This window comes from Populus nigra, chromosome 3 (genome assembly GCF_951802175.1).
Source record: "Populus nigra chromosome 3, ddPopNigr1.1, whole genome shotgun sequence".
NCBI lineage: Eukaryota > Viridiplantae > Streptophyta > Magnoliopsida > Malpighiales > Salicaceae > Populus > Populus nigra.
In genome coordinates this window covers 772326-786871 of record NC_084854.1, presented here as the reverse complement: position 1 = coordinate 786871, position 14546 = coordinate 772326, and the positions used below count along the sequence as shown (strand labels likewise).

The window sequence follows — 14546 nt, the reverse complement described above, 5'->3', positions numbered from 1 at the left end:
AAAGAATAAAAACAAAAGGAGATGGGAAAGGTTTAAGAATTTTTACCTGCACCAGAATAATTAGAACATCCAATTCATTTTTCTCCATTATTTCAATGGTTAAATAGAGTACTAAACAAGAAGTAAAACCATTATGCGCATCAACTGAAAAACAAGAGTCCCTTGTTTGACCATGAGAACCCCAAAACTCAACCAATTTTGAAATTTATTTTTTAAGAATATGGCAACCACATTTAAGATTCCTAAAAACCCCAACTTCTGTGGAACAGATATACCTGCCAGAAGTGTTTGAAGCAGCTCTCTATCCTTTTAAGGTAACTAAATGGGATGCCATTAGAGTTTGAGGAACGAGCATCACAGCTGGAGTGCAATCAAACAGAAGCATGTAGGCACTTAGTTTAGCAGGGAACCCAAACATTCAATATTGAAGATTTGAAGCAGCTCTCTATCCTTTCAAGTTAACTAAAAGAAAGGCCACTAGAGTTTGTGGGAGGCGCATCACAGCCGAAGTGCAATCAAACAGAAGAATGTAGACAAGCAGTTTAGCAGGGACCCCCAAACAATCAAAATTGAAGACCCCAATGCAGGGTGGCCAAGAATGAAACCTCAAGTGTAGAGAAGCACAAAACCAATGAAGCAGACCCAGAAGAAACCTCAACACAAAAAGAAAAGCATAAAGTTTTAGCACCACTCTCAGAAGCAACCTGTCTCAATAAATTCATAAAAACTACCTACAGAGCCTTCTTCTTGATAAGCCTACAACTATCCTGCATAGCTTAAAGAAGATTAACATAGTAATAAGTATGAAGAAAACTTAACCAAATCCAAGAGGCTGAGGGCGTTGCCCGTTTAAAACATAGTCGTACTGAAGTCCAAACATAATAAACACACTAATTTCAGTATTCTCCAAGCAAAGCCAAGTCGCCTAGGCAGCAACTCTTAACTCCTGCTTCGGCGCCGATCCCTGATGCCATTTCTGCACAAAACACGGAACCACCAACCATTAGTAAATCAACATAAGCAAGCAACATGGTTGAGGACAAGGTCCTAACAATGACAATTGGAAATTATAGGAAGTTCACTAAAAAAATTCACCCGTTGGCATATGGGAGCTCTTCACGTCCACGGTATTGTGGTGACCTGCTATAGCTGCGCCCACGAGGTGACAGACTGCGGCGCTTGGGGGATCGTCCTCGAGGGCTGTAGCTCCTGCTCCAGAGCAACGCATGCAAAAGAAGAATTTAAACAGGTGCAAAAACACCAAAGATAATTCCCCTTTATCAAAACAAAGGGAAATTTACAAGCACGCATACACATCATAGACACACATATATTGAAGGCAATATAAGTTTCAAAAATTCACCTTCGACCATAGCTTGGGCTCCTGCGATATCTAGGGCTGCGGCTACGTCGTCTACCTCCTCCTCCTCCTCCTGAACCAACACGCAAGCGACACTCACGAGCAAAATGACCAGGTTCCCCACACTCATAGCACTTCAAGTCAGAACCACCAGAACGACCACGACCGCCTCCTCGTCCACCACCACCACCTCCTCCTCCTCTAGAGTTGTGAGAAAGCTCAACTCTCCAGCCATTTTTTCCTGCTCCAAAAACAATTGATTAACAACTAAAATGAAACTCAGCAAAATAAACCAAATAGCTTATGTGATACATACTATACAAGCAATTTACAGAAAGATAGAGATGAATAAAATTGATACACAACAGGGGTGGATCTTCAACCTACTCAAAAGAAAAGACAAATAGAAAACGTGAAATGTTTTCTACGCCTTTACTATGTCATGCAGTTAAATAACCAAAGATTCAAACAAAAAACTTACAATTATAAAACTAAACTTAGGGGAAAAAACGCATACCATCCAATTCATGAATAGCATCCTGTGCATCCCTTTTATCATCGAAATCAATAAACGCATAACCTGGTGGCCTCCTCGCAACCCAGACACTATACATAACTCAATAACCAAATAGGCAATCATCATTATCAAAACAACCCGTATTCAAGATTCCATAAAACAGGAAAAAAAGATCAAGAAGCCAACCTTCTTATCACACCAAATCGGCGAAACTCATCTTCGAGATCACGTTCAGAGACTCTTGGATCCAAGTTACCGACATATACACGAGACATTGTTTCTTTATATCTGTCAAAATAAACAAAAACCCAGTTCGAAAAACCTGATCTTTTTCTCTCTTTAAACCTCAAGCAACACAAGATAAAAACTTCCAAGAATCAAGAACAGCAAGAAACAACAATAAAAATTGCATGCCGGATTCTTATAAAATAGACGAAAAAGACTTCATGAGCCGTAAGCAATAAATATTTTGTCATAAAAAATTAGATAAATAAGTGAAAGAGAGAGAGATCTGAGAATGTACCAGGAGAAGCTTGTAGGGAGAACCAGAGAACAATAAACCCTAGGCGCCAGCCGTGTTTCTCCTCTACTGTTTTTGGTTTATTTTATGGCTTTGAGAGATATTTTTATAACGAGTAACAAATTAGACTTCTAAAGTCCTTCGATTTTGTAGTTGCTCATACGTTAGTCCCTACGTTTAAGATTTTAATATGCAATTTGGGCCTGAAATAGGAAAAGAGGGATGGGCTGATTTTTGAATTTTGTCAAGTTGGGCCTATTTGACCCACCTTCAAATATGGGTCATGGGTCCAGTATTATCCACCCGAAACCGAAATATTTATTGTGGCCACTATTGTCATGGCGACAATGTTCTTTTTTATTTTATTTTATATTATGAAAGAACAAAAATGGCCAAAGACTATTGTCAGTTGAAAATAACTTTTTTTTTTTACTTAAAAGAAAAGACTTTAATATACACTGCAAAGCAAACATGAAAATCATCCTTGTTCGTTATTGTGATGCGGTATAGTGTGAATTTTTTTTTATCTTAATCACAAATTAATTTAAATCTCAATTTTAAAACATTGGTTAAAAAATTACAATTTATAATTTTTCCTAAACTTATTTTTTCAAATTGCAAATACAAAAACTATGACAATACTAAACACACACTTCATACAAAAGAAAACATAAGTAAAAAGAAAAGGAAAAATAAAAAAATAAAACGTAATTATAATTATATTGGAAACAACGTAAATGAACTAATTGAAGTGACCAATCAAGTTAACTATGTTATCCTTTTTTTATTTAGCACAAGATTGGATTTCATTGAAAGGGCTAACATGTATGCTAGGCTTCACATTATAATTATTATATTTTACCAACCTGCTTCCCACGCGCCTTGGCAACGACCAAACAAAGTACAAACGATAGACAAGTTTACTTGCACAATTTAGGGAGAAAGTGAAGAAAAAGGAAGGCAAACGGCATGGAAAGCTAGCAAGCACAATTTTTGCTCCTTCTAGAATACATATACTAATTAATATGCACGAAGATGGTCAATGAGCTTGCTCAGGGTATCATACGACGACCCATCTTTTTGCACCGCCCTCCGAGCCACCCTGCCTAAGGCCTCTGCTCTCTCCCGTGCACTCCTTCCCTTTTGTCCTCCCATCAACTCCTTCACACCTTCACTAATAGCTTGCCTTGAAACAAGGATTTCAGAGCCTTGATTTTGTACCCTCTTGACGCTAAGCCCGGCTCCGAGTCCATCCACTACAAGCTTCGCATTCAAAGATTGTTCAGCCATCATGGGCCAAGCCAAAATTGGCACCCCAGCAACTACACTTTCTAGCACCGAGTTCCAACCACAGTGACTCAAGAATCCACCTACGGCACGATGAGATAGTATTTGGCGTTGATCAACCCATTCGCTTACAATCAAACCTCTGTCCTTAATTTTCTCCTCCATGCCACTTGGTAAAGACCATGCCTTTGATCGTACCACCCACACGAATGCAAATCCCGACTCCTCCAAGCCAAAGGCCACCTCATCAAGCTGAGAATCTGATACGTCAGCTTGTGTACCAAATGAAACATAGATCACAGAATCTGGTGTGCTTTGCTCATCAAGCCATTGTGTTGACATGGAGGGATTTTGATTTTGGTTAATGGATTTTTCAAGACCCTCGATCTTGTCATACAGAAATAAAGGGCCTAAACACCAAGCCTTAGCCCCATTCATGTAAAATGACTCAAAAAAGGGGATATGATCCTTTTCTAGCTCTTCAAAGCTATTAATAATGATTCCCCAACTGTTTACTTCAGCCCAACCCACCTCACCTATGAATTGAGACATGGGGTCATCATGGTTTGATGATTTCAGTGTTTCTTCGGGCAAGTCTGCTTTAGTTAAAGTGAAAGGAAGCTTCATTCCAGGCAGGTCAACAGGATCAAGCATAGATAGTGAGTTTATCTGTGATGCATTTACCCAAGATGATTTGATAATGGCCATTGATAAGGCACTCATGCCATGGAAGACTAGCCTAGGAACACCTAATGCTTGGCATGAAGCAAGTGTAAAGCCTAGAAAGAAATCCGAAATAACACACAAAGGAGGGGTGTTGGATTTTATCATGGTTTCCAGTACCTCTTCAAAGGGCTTTTGGAGTTGTTTGGTGGCGTGGAGAAAAGGAAGCAAGAACTCCATTGAAGGTAGTTGAGATGTGTTTTCACAACCTTCAGGGAGGCCTTCAATAGTGGGGAATGGGATTTCATTGAGATGGATGTCAGGGTGACTAGGAACACACTTGGCTATTGATTTAGCATTTGAAGGGGTGGTGATGATGGTCACTTTGATTTGTTGAAGTGAAAGAGCTTTTGAGAGGTCTAGCAATGGAAGAGTATGGCCTTGAGACATGAAAGGGAAGATGACAACATGGGATGCCGAAGGGGAAGGCATGGTATCAGTACCCTTGCTCTCTCTAGCGTTTCTAGGGGCTTGATTTGCTTTATCAACGAACTTGTGTGTGTTCCTCGATGGTGCAAAATATTGTTGCTTATATATAGATTCGAGAAGGCAATGCCTCACAAGTCGTGAATTTGAATCTCTCAATTGTAATGGAAAAATAATATAATATAAGAAACAATCTCGATGGACACTTTTACCCAAGTCTGATCTTTGAACTAAAATGGTTTTACTAATAGTTTTTCTCTTCTTTTTTTAATTTTCTCAACTTGAAGCAGTTTATTAATTATAAAATAATGTAATCCTGATAATTTCTTGATGTTGTATTCATATTTATCTAAGTGAATTATTTTTATTAAAACAGTAATTTTTTTTTTTTTGGCATTGATGAGTTTAGAAGAGAAATCAATTTATATAAATTAAAATTTCAAACAAATTTTTTTAAGTTGATATTTTAAATTTTTTTTAGATAATTTATCAAGTGTTCGGGAGTATGATAAAAATTATTTTTTAAAGTATTTTTATTATGAAAATATATTAAAATAATATTTTTTTATTTTTAAAAAATTATTTTTATATTAACATATTAAAATAATTTTAAAATAAAAAAAATATTAATTTAAAATATAAAAAATATAAAATTTTTAAAAGGCAAAAACAACTAAACCGTACGTTACGTTTAACAACCATGCGTGAACCATGTCTTCTTGCACTATTAATTTTGAATGAAATTAATTGATTGATTGAAGTCACATTCAGTTTCAGTAATGGCCACGGCCAAGCAAAGTCAATCAGAGCGTGATTTACTAAGAACAAAATAAGGGTCTTGTCAATACATTGTTAAGGATTTATGCCGCTTAATCCGTCAAGGCGTCAATCATGCTAATTTATCAAGTTTTAGTAAACTGTAAAGACAATCTCGAACAAGATGAATTAAATTCATTTACAGTAATATTAAAATTCAAAATAATTCAAAAACACTAAAAAAAATTAATTTAATATAATTTTTTTAAAAAAAAATATTATTTACACCAATCCATAGTTTTGATCATTTCAGAAAAGACCACCACTTCACATAGTTTTTCCGCTGTCCTTGTTGAATTACAAATGCTTTTGAAATTATTATCTACTTAAAAAATATTAAATTGTTATATTTGTAATGTACTAGTACAAAAAATAAAAAAAAATGTATAATTTTAATATATTCTCACCTATAAAACACTTTTAAAAACATCGTCCATTGCATTATAAAAGAAACACTAGATTAGACATGGTTGTGTGTTTCATGTTGTTCAAAAAGTAAGAGAACGACATTACACGAGTTCATCACAGCATAAATGATTCTAAATAAATAATATTTTTTATAAATAATAAAAATTAGAGACAAATACACATAGTATTCACAAATCATTCGGTCACTTTCATTGCTATTTTTCTAGATCTAAGAGCACTGCCTGGTTGAGAACTTTATTGTTGTTTTTTAAAATGTTTTTTTATTTTAAAATATATATTTTTTAATTTTTTAAAAATTATTTTTAATATTAATGCATCAAAATGGTATGAAAATATTAAAAAAAATTAATTTAAAAAAAAATTAATTTTTTTAAAAATATTTTTAAAATGCAAAAATAAACTAGACAAGTTCTTTCACGTTTCCCTTTAATTTATTTTTATTCACCACAAAATTTGAGTAGCATGTTATCTTAATAATTTACATTAAAAAATTATATTTAATATTGAGCGAGACAAATAGTTTAATATTGGCTACACGGAATAGGAAAAACAAAATGTTCATACATACATACGTGTAGAACAAGACATGATACAGAAGAATTATTATATACTACCAGAGTGCATCATTAAAAATTAGTGTCCACAAGAAGGCAGAGGAGGTGGGCTGCTCATGTATGATTTTTAAGTAATGACTGTGGTGTTTTAAGGCAAAGGTTTGATAATAATTATAATTACAATTTAAAATGTTTTTCATTTGAAATATATTATAATTTCATCAATGTGACTAATTTGAAAGGGAATGGTAATCAGGTTTTTGAAAGAATAATTATGGTTACGATTTAAAATGTTATGATTTTAAAATGTTTTTTATTTTTAAAATTTATTTTTTAACTTCAATAAATAAAACATAAAGAAAATATAATAATTTAAAATAGAAACAAAATTTGATGAAACAGTGGTTTAAAATAATAATAATAATAAAATCTTTTTAGTTGTATTTTTTTAGCATCTTTTTCATCAAAATATTTGTCTTTTCATCATGATCATAAAAGTAAGATTCTTTGATTTTATTCATTAAATGTTACCATGTGCTTCCTCAATTTCATCATGCACGCTTGTCTTTAACAATGAATATTGGAGGTTCCTTAATCTTGTTGGTCAACGCTTGTTTACATTGTATAACAAAACACCATGACGATCGATGCTAATCAGTTAATTAATGTGCCATGCAAGACCTCTATTTTATACACTTGATTGAACTATTAGCCGACGATCGAATGTATCATTATCCAATAGATTAAAGGTGTGTTTGGGACCATAATGCAAACAATGTTCTTTTAAATTTTAATTTTTTTTTGTTTAAAATGAATTTTTTATATATATTTTCAGATTATTTTGATATGCTGATGTCAAAAACAATTTTTTTAAAATAAAAAAACATTTATTTTAATGCATTTATCAATACAAAAACATTTTAAACTATTATTATTATCGCAATCTCAAACACTTTCGTTGACTCAAAATTAATAGGAAGAGACTGAATTATATTTGATCCTCATTATCTATATCTCAGGACTTTAAGGGCAAAAGGGTATTAAAAGGAGAGTTTTATTTTTGGTTGGCTTAATCAGGATCTAATCACACAATCACAAGAATTTGGGGATCAAAACATAATTCGGTCTTCGTGCGGCTTTTTTCCCATTAATTTTAGGCCAACACCTTAATTGATTGGTTAATGGTATATTCAGGATCTTTTTAGAAAAACTATGGTTTTCCAAATTAATTATAACTTTTAAAATAACACTGATATATATTAACCCTGACAGGTCGCAGCCACTAAATTTGATGGCTCTTGAACTGTTATTAACATCTAGTTAACGAGACAAACAAATAATTCACATGAATAGTTAAGAATGTAAGCTTCTTTAATTGTCTGATTAACATAGTAATTGTGTTTTGTTAGACAATCTAAACAAGCATTGACCAACAAGATGCTGACCAAACAAGATTAATTAAGGAGCCTCCATTAATTGTTAAAGACCGACAAGCACGCATGATGAAGTTGAGGTAACATTCAATGAATGAAATCGAAGAATCACCTCATTAGATGGGTCATTGAACCTTAAATATAGAATACAAGCCAATCCAATAGGCTTGAGTACTTACCTTTAATTTCTTGGTATGCCATTTATATCATTTTCTTAATTAAAATTACTTCATCAATGACGTTTGTATAAGATTTTTCACGCTGTCCCTCTTTAATTAATTCTTTACAAACATATGTCATTTTTTATATATTTGAATTCAAAATAATAACATAGATATTGACATGTTTATATCCAAATCAATAATTCAAAACCATTTTCTTGGTATTAATGATATGCAATCCTTTTTTATATTAACTTCTCAATCCAAGTAGGTTAAAGAAACCCAATTGAGATTTCGACCAGTCAAAATCTAGTATGACAATTCTAAGAGGAAGTTTAATTGGCCAGATTCTGGATTTATTTTCCAATGGTCATGAGTTCAAGTCCTTTCAACGCTACTGGAGATTTACGTGAACGTTAACTTTAGGACCCGTAAAATTAATTGAGATATATACAAACTGAGCTGAAAAACTATATTAATAATAATAATAAAAAATCCAGCATGACAAGGAGGATATATCACCAAAATATAAACACTAAAGCTGGGTTACGTCGACCAGTAGCAACAAGAAGACTAGTGTTTAATTCCCTTGTCCACATGCACAGACTTATTCTCAAAAGTGTTTTTTTTTCTTTTTTGGTTGCTTCGAAAAGATTAAAATTTATGTTTCTCCTTGTCGAGATAGTCTTATGAAAATATCTGTTTAATCCCTGATGTCTTAGGCTATTAAACCTTGATTTTACCAGTACTCTTGCTCGGGACATAATGAATATTAATATGCAATGTCATCTCTAAATATCGATACATAGTTAAATATCTCATCCAATTTACTATGATTGTTATTAGAATTATTCATTAGAATTGGCTATTTTGACATTTTTTTAATAGAAATACTAGTTAATTTATACACTTCACTGATCTGTCAAAACACTCACAGCTTACGTACCTAGAAGTGAGATGATTTTATGTTCATCTAGAGCCCCGTTTTAAATGAGTTGTTTAATTATAACAATAGGATTAATTAATGTGTTCCGTTGACCTATTAAACTGTTTTTCTATAAAATAAATCCTCAATTTATTTAAACTACAAAAGGTTCACGATCGAGCAATGTTGCCGTGATCTTTGTCTCTTGTTATGGTTTATTGTTTAATGAATTGATTTAATAATTAAATCCAGCATAATCTCTAAAAACCCAGGACCTTCCCTGATCACTAATTAAGTCCTTGTTTTCTTAAAAATATTACCACGTACATAGAATCTCGGAGACACTGTATATTTTTTATTGGAAGTAATATTTTTTATTTTTTATGGTAAAGCTTTGATTTAGAAACTAGAAAAACATTAGATTTTTATGAATAAATATCTGGTCGACATTCTTAAGATTGCTCTCGATTGATACACAAGCTGCCACTCTCTTGATTAAAACAAATAAAATTTGCTAGGTCCAATATTGGATCGCGATAGCTAACGTACTCGCATAAATAGGAAACGAACGCATAAACAACGTGGAGGGAAAAAAAAATGGGAATATGATTAACATGCATCAATACCAGAAATTTTATAAATAAAAGTATTAAGATAATAATTTTTTTATTTTTTAAAAATTATTTTTAATATTAACCTATCAAAGCAATATAAAATCACTGAAAAAATATTAATTTTAAATAAAAAAAATTCATATTAGAGAGTGTTTCCTAACATGCTCACAAGTGTAATGCCATCAGAAGCTTCTTTATTGTCCTCGGTAGTTGGGAAGGCTGTATAATGCCATCAGAAGCTTCTTTATTGTCCTCGGTAGTTGGGAAGGCTGTGTAGAGTTCATGTGATCTTGTCTTGCAATTATTAACCTATTCTTGCTACAAACATTACCCAATCCTATTCACGTTGATAGTATTGTATAATATTTGTTTTTTTTAAAAATATTTTTATTTAAAAATATACTGAAATAATGTTTTTTATATTTTTTATAATATATTTTTATATTAACATATCAAAACAATATAAAAATAAAAAATAATTTTTTATCTTTTAAAAAAATCTCCAGAACTTATCAAATTAGAGAAATGCCATGTTGACTCGCTGTCTTCAAGGTTGTTCTCAGACTTTTCTTCTCCTTTTCCTAGCACTAAAAGACACAGATATTCAATCTTCAAAGCTACTATTTATTAATATTAAATACATTTAAATTCTATATATATACACATAATAATTCAAGAGATCACGATTTCAAACTATTATAATTAGTTCTAAATATTGATTTAATATAGTTTTAAAAAATATTTAAAAACATGATAAAATATCTCTAATTTATTAAAGAATTTTTAGGCTAAATATTTGACTCAGTCCAGAAATAAAATCTCTGGTAATTTATTAGACTTATATATATTTAGATTCAATGTATAATTTTAAATAAATAAATAAATAAAACATAATAAACACTATAAATTTAAATATGTTTTTCTCTCCTTCTTCTTAACAAAAATCAATTAAGTAAACATTGGTAATTACACCTCTAATGCTATAAATTGCGAAGTGATTCCTCCCTATATATATAAATGTACACAATGAGCAGACTTAATTATTTTTGCTACGTCCAAACTTCTTCGAAGACATATTTCTGCTTTCAAAATAATAAAATTTGAGGTTCAATAAAATAAATAAAAAAGTATAATGGCTACTCTTCCTCCTGGGACGTGTATATTGGATGCGTTAACAAACTCAATAATTTTGGTTTTCTTTAGATGAACAAATTAAGATTGCCTCACTTGACATTTATATTGGTCATTTATTTATTTATGTATTTTTAAGGTGTTTGACTAGGTGATACAACCATTGTTTCATTAAATTTTGAATTTCTTTTTTAAGTTTTTAAGATTTTATTTATATATTTATATTAAAAATAAATTTTAAAAAATAAAAAAATAATTTTATATATTGAAAAAAAATAATTTTTTTTACCGTTTTATAAATACCCCTTTTATCTGTTAGTGTACCACTACCATCAGAAGCCTTCTTTATTATCCTCGGTAGTTGGGAAGGCCGTGTAGACTGCAGAGTTCATGTGATCTTGTCTTGAAATTATTAGCCCGTACTTGCTATGACCCGATTGTTAATCACTATGTCGGTGTCGGTTTTGTACTGTAATAACCTTTTTTTAAAATTTAAAATAATATTTTTTAAAATTTATTTGTAATATTAAAATATCAAAACAACTTAAAATATAAAGAAAAAATTAAAAATAAAGAAAAAATTAAAAAAAAAACACTTAAAAAAAACCTTTAAATAACGACTAAGAACTCATCAAATCAGAGAAATGCCATGTTGACCTGCTGTCTTCGAGATTGATCTAAGACTTTTCTTCTCTTTTTGCTAGTACTAAAAGACAAATATTCAATCTTTAAAGCTATTATATATATAGGAGATTACGCTCTCAAACTATTATAATTGGTTCTAAATATTGGTTTAATACAGATTTTTGTTTCTAGAAAACAATATATGTCAACTATTCACATCTCAATATGTACTACATAAGATTGGATTTCATTAAAAGGGCTAATGCCCCACCAAAGTATGGACTACATAGAATTTTCTAGAAATGGTTATATGAACATGCATTTATGCTAGCTTGACTTTATATTTTACCCCGAGCTTTCCATGCACTTTTGGCAACAACCTAAAATCAGGTCGATACAAACGATAGGTAAGTTTACCTGCACAACTTATGAGAAAGTAAAGGAAACGCAAGGCAAACGGCAAGGGAAGCTAACAAGCACAAATTTGTCCCCTTTAGCATCTCCTAATTAATATGCACGGAGTTTGTCAATGAGCTTGCTTAGGGCATCATGAGACGGCCCACAATTTTGCACCGCCCTCCTAGCCACCCTGCCTAGGGCTTCTGGCTCTCTCCCTTGCACTCCTTCCCTTTTCTGCCGCCATCAACTCGTTCACACCTTCACTTAAAGCTTGCCTTGAAACAAAAACCTCATTAGAGCCTCTTACACAAAGTGGCTATAACTTTTACGGGTCACAACCACCAAATTGATGACTCTTAACTGTTATTAACATCTAGTTATACAATGAGACAAACAAATAATTCACATGAATAGTACTTATTAAGAACGCAAGCTGCTTCTTTAACCCCATTGACCTCCCACGTTAATTATCTGATTAACATAGTAATTGTGTTTTGTTATACAGTATAAACAGTAAAGATAGGCATTTACCAACAAGATGTTGATCAAACAAGATTAAGGAGCCTCCATTCATCGTTAAAGACAAGCATGCTTGATGAAGTCGAGGAAGCACAAGGTAACATTCAATGAATGAAATCAAAGAATCACCTCTTTAGAAGGGTCATTAAACCTTAAATAATACAAGCCAGTCCAGTAGGCTTGAGTTACCTTTTCTTGGCATACCATTTATATCATTTTTTTAATTGAAATTACTTCATCAATTACGTTCATATAAGATTTTTCACGCTTCCCCTCTTTAATAATTAATTCTTTCCAAACATTTATCATTTTTATATATTTGAATTCAAAATAATAACATAGATATTGACATGTTTATTATCTAAATCAATAATTCAATACCATTTACGTACTTGGTATTGCTGTGTAATCATTTTTATATTAACTTCTCAATCCAAGTCGTGTAAAGATATGCCAATTGAGATTTTGCATCCCAAATCGACAACTCAAAATCCGGCGTGGCAAAGAGAGCGCACGACCAAGATATAAACACCAATGCTGGGTTCTGTCGCCTAGAAGACTAGTGTTTAACCTTGTCCACATGCACAGGCTTATTCTCAATAGTGTTTTTTCCTTCTTTGGTTGCTTCGAAAAGATTTAAATTTGTGTTTCTTCTTGTCGTTGTCAAGACAGTCTTATGAAAATATCTGTTTAATCTCTTGATTTTATCGGTCTTACTCGGAACATAATGAATATTAATATGCAATGTCATCTCTAAAAATCGATATCATTAGTGAGATATTATCCAATTTAATATGATTGTTATTAGAATTATTCATTATAATTGGAGTCTATTTTGATGTTTTTTTTTAAAAAAATTGAAATATTAGTTTATACACTTCACCCTGTCAATACGTACACGCACAGCTTCCCTAGAAGTGAGATGATTTTATGTTCATCTAGAGCTCCGTTTTAATGAGTTGTTTAATTATAACAATAAGGTTAATTAATGTATTCCATTATTGACCTATTAAACTGCTTTTCTATAAAAATAAATCCTCAATTTATTTAAAATACAAAAGGTTCACGATGGAGCAATGTTGCCCTGATATATATATATATATATATATATCACGGCAACATTGTCAGATAGACAATGTTGTCATTGTTGGGTTGTTGTCATTGCATGTGCAGCAAATGGTTGGCACCAACCATTGACTATTGACAGCCACCATTGTTGAATGAGCTTGAGTTTGGCAGCCACCAATGTTGACAACAAAGCAAGAAGAGCTGCCATGAAATGCCTATAAATAGAGGCATTATGTGAGAGCAAAATGTGAGAATTGTAAGAAATGTAGAGAAGAAGAGAGAAAGTGAGGGGCTGCAATGGCAGTAACCTTGCTGCCATTGCAGCAGCTGCAAGTGCAGCAAGAGAGTTGATGAGTTGAGTAGAGTGGATGTAATCATCCTCCTCTACATGTATTTATTGTATCCTTTCTCTATCTCTAATAAAATAGACCTCTCCCGTGGATGTAGGCGATTTGCCGAACCACGTAAAATATTGTGTCAGTGTGTTTAAGCCTCCGATGAGCAAATATCAGAACATCACTGGTCGAAATTCCCAACAGTCATGGGTCGTGAAAACCACCTCAGGATCCTTTCTTCTCACATGCAATAACAGCGTGATTTCATGGTTCTGTTTTTGGTTACTGAAAATCCGTTCAGCGCTACCTTGCATTTTACTGTTCTTTATCATTGACGAAAAGCCTCTAAACTTGGTTGATTGCTGATACCTATGATCAATCTACAATCATATTTAATGAAATTCAAATAAATGAGGCTGGTCAGAAAGTGTCTGAATTGACTGCTGAATAAAGGTCTTTCCTCCTAGTTAATGCCAGAAAGTTGAAATATTTCCACGTATTTGAGAGGTACAATCCAAGTAAATATAAGATAATAAAACTTCAAAGAGATGTAATATTTATGCATGTTTTCATAGATGCAGAAGCTTCTGCCAGGGAATGATATAAAGCTTCTCTCTTTCTTCTTAAAAAAATCAATTAAGTAAACATTGGTAATTACTAATTACACCTCTAGTACTATAAATTCCCAAGTAATTCCTACCTGAA

General features: G+C 32.3%; 2 protein-coding genes across 2 annotated transcripts; both read right to left on the bottom strand.

Annotated features, from left to right (window-relative positions):
- Nucleotides 1-662: 662 nt before the first annotated feature.
- LOC133689620 (serine/arginine-rich splicing factor RSZ22A-like) lies at nucleotides 663-2556 on the bottom strand. Its single transcript, XM_062109550.1, has 6 exons — nucleotides 2401-2556; nucleotides 2064-2165; nucleotides 1878-1966; nucleotides 1364-1601; nucleotides 1096-1209; nucleotides 663-976 (listed from the first exon to the last, which is right to left on the bottom strand). The coding sequence occupies exons 2-6, from the start codon at nucleotides 2150-2152 to the stop codon at nucleotides 940-942; spliced, it is 567 nt and encodes a 188-aa protein (XP_061965534.1). The 5' UTR covers nucleotides 2153-2165; nucleotides 2401-2556; the 3' UTR covers nucleotides 663-939.
- A 534-nt stretch (nucleotides 2557-3090) lies between these two features.
- On the bottom strand, nucleotides 3091-4925 carry LOC133688885 (probable UDP-glucosyl transferase 73B6). The gene has a single exon (XM_062108524.1). The coding sequence runs from the start codon at nucleotides 4837-4839 to the stop codon at nucleotides 3418-3420; it is 1422 nt and encodes a 473-aa protein (XP_061964508.1). The 5' UTR covers nucleotides 4840-4925; the 3' UTR covers nucleotides 3091-3417.
- Nucleotides 4926-14546: the final 9621 nt, after the last annotated feature.

What these genes read in the sequence shown, in the direction of transcription:
- LOC133689620 (XM_062109550.1), bottom strand. Translation starts at nt 2,152, where the DNA reads ATGTCTCGTGTATATGTCGGTAACTTGGATCCAAGAGTCTCTGAACGT. An exon ending in CGATTTGGTGTGATAAGAAG is followed by an intron (nt 1,967 to 2,063) that starts GTTGGCTTCTTG and finishes AGTTATGTATAG; the next exon opens with TGTCTGGGTTGCGAGGAGGC. An exon ending in TGCTATTCATGAATTGGATG is followed by an intron (nt 1,602 to 1,877) that starts GTATGCGTTTTT and finishes TTTTTGGAGCAG; the next exon opens with GAAAAAATGGCTGGAGAGTT.
- LOC133688885 (XM_062108524.1), bottom strand. Translation starts at nt 4,839, where the DNA reads ATGCCTTCCCCTTCGGCATCCCATGTTGTCATCTTCCCTTTCATGTCT.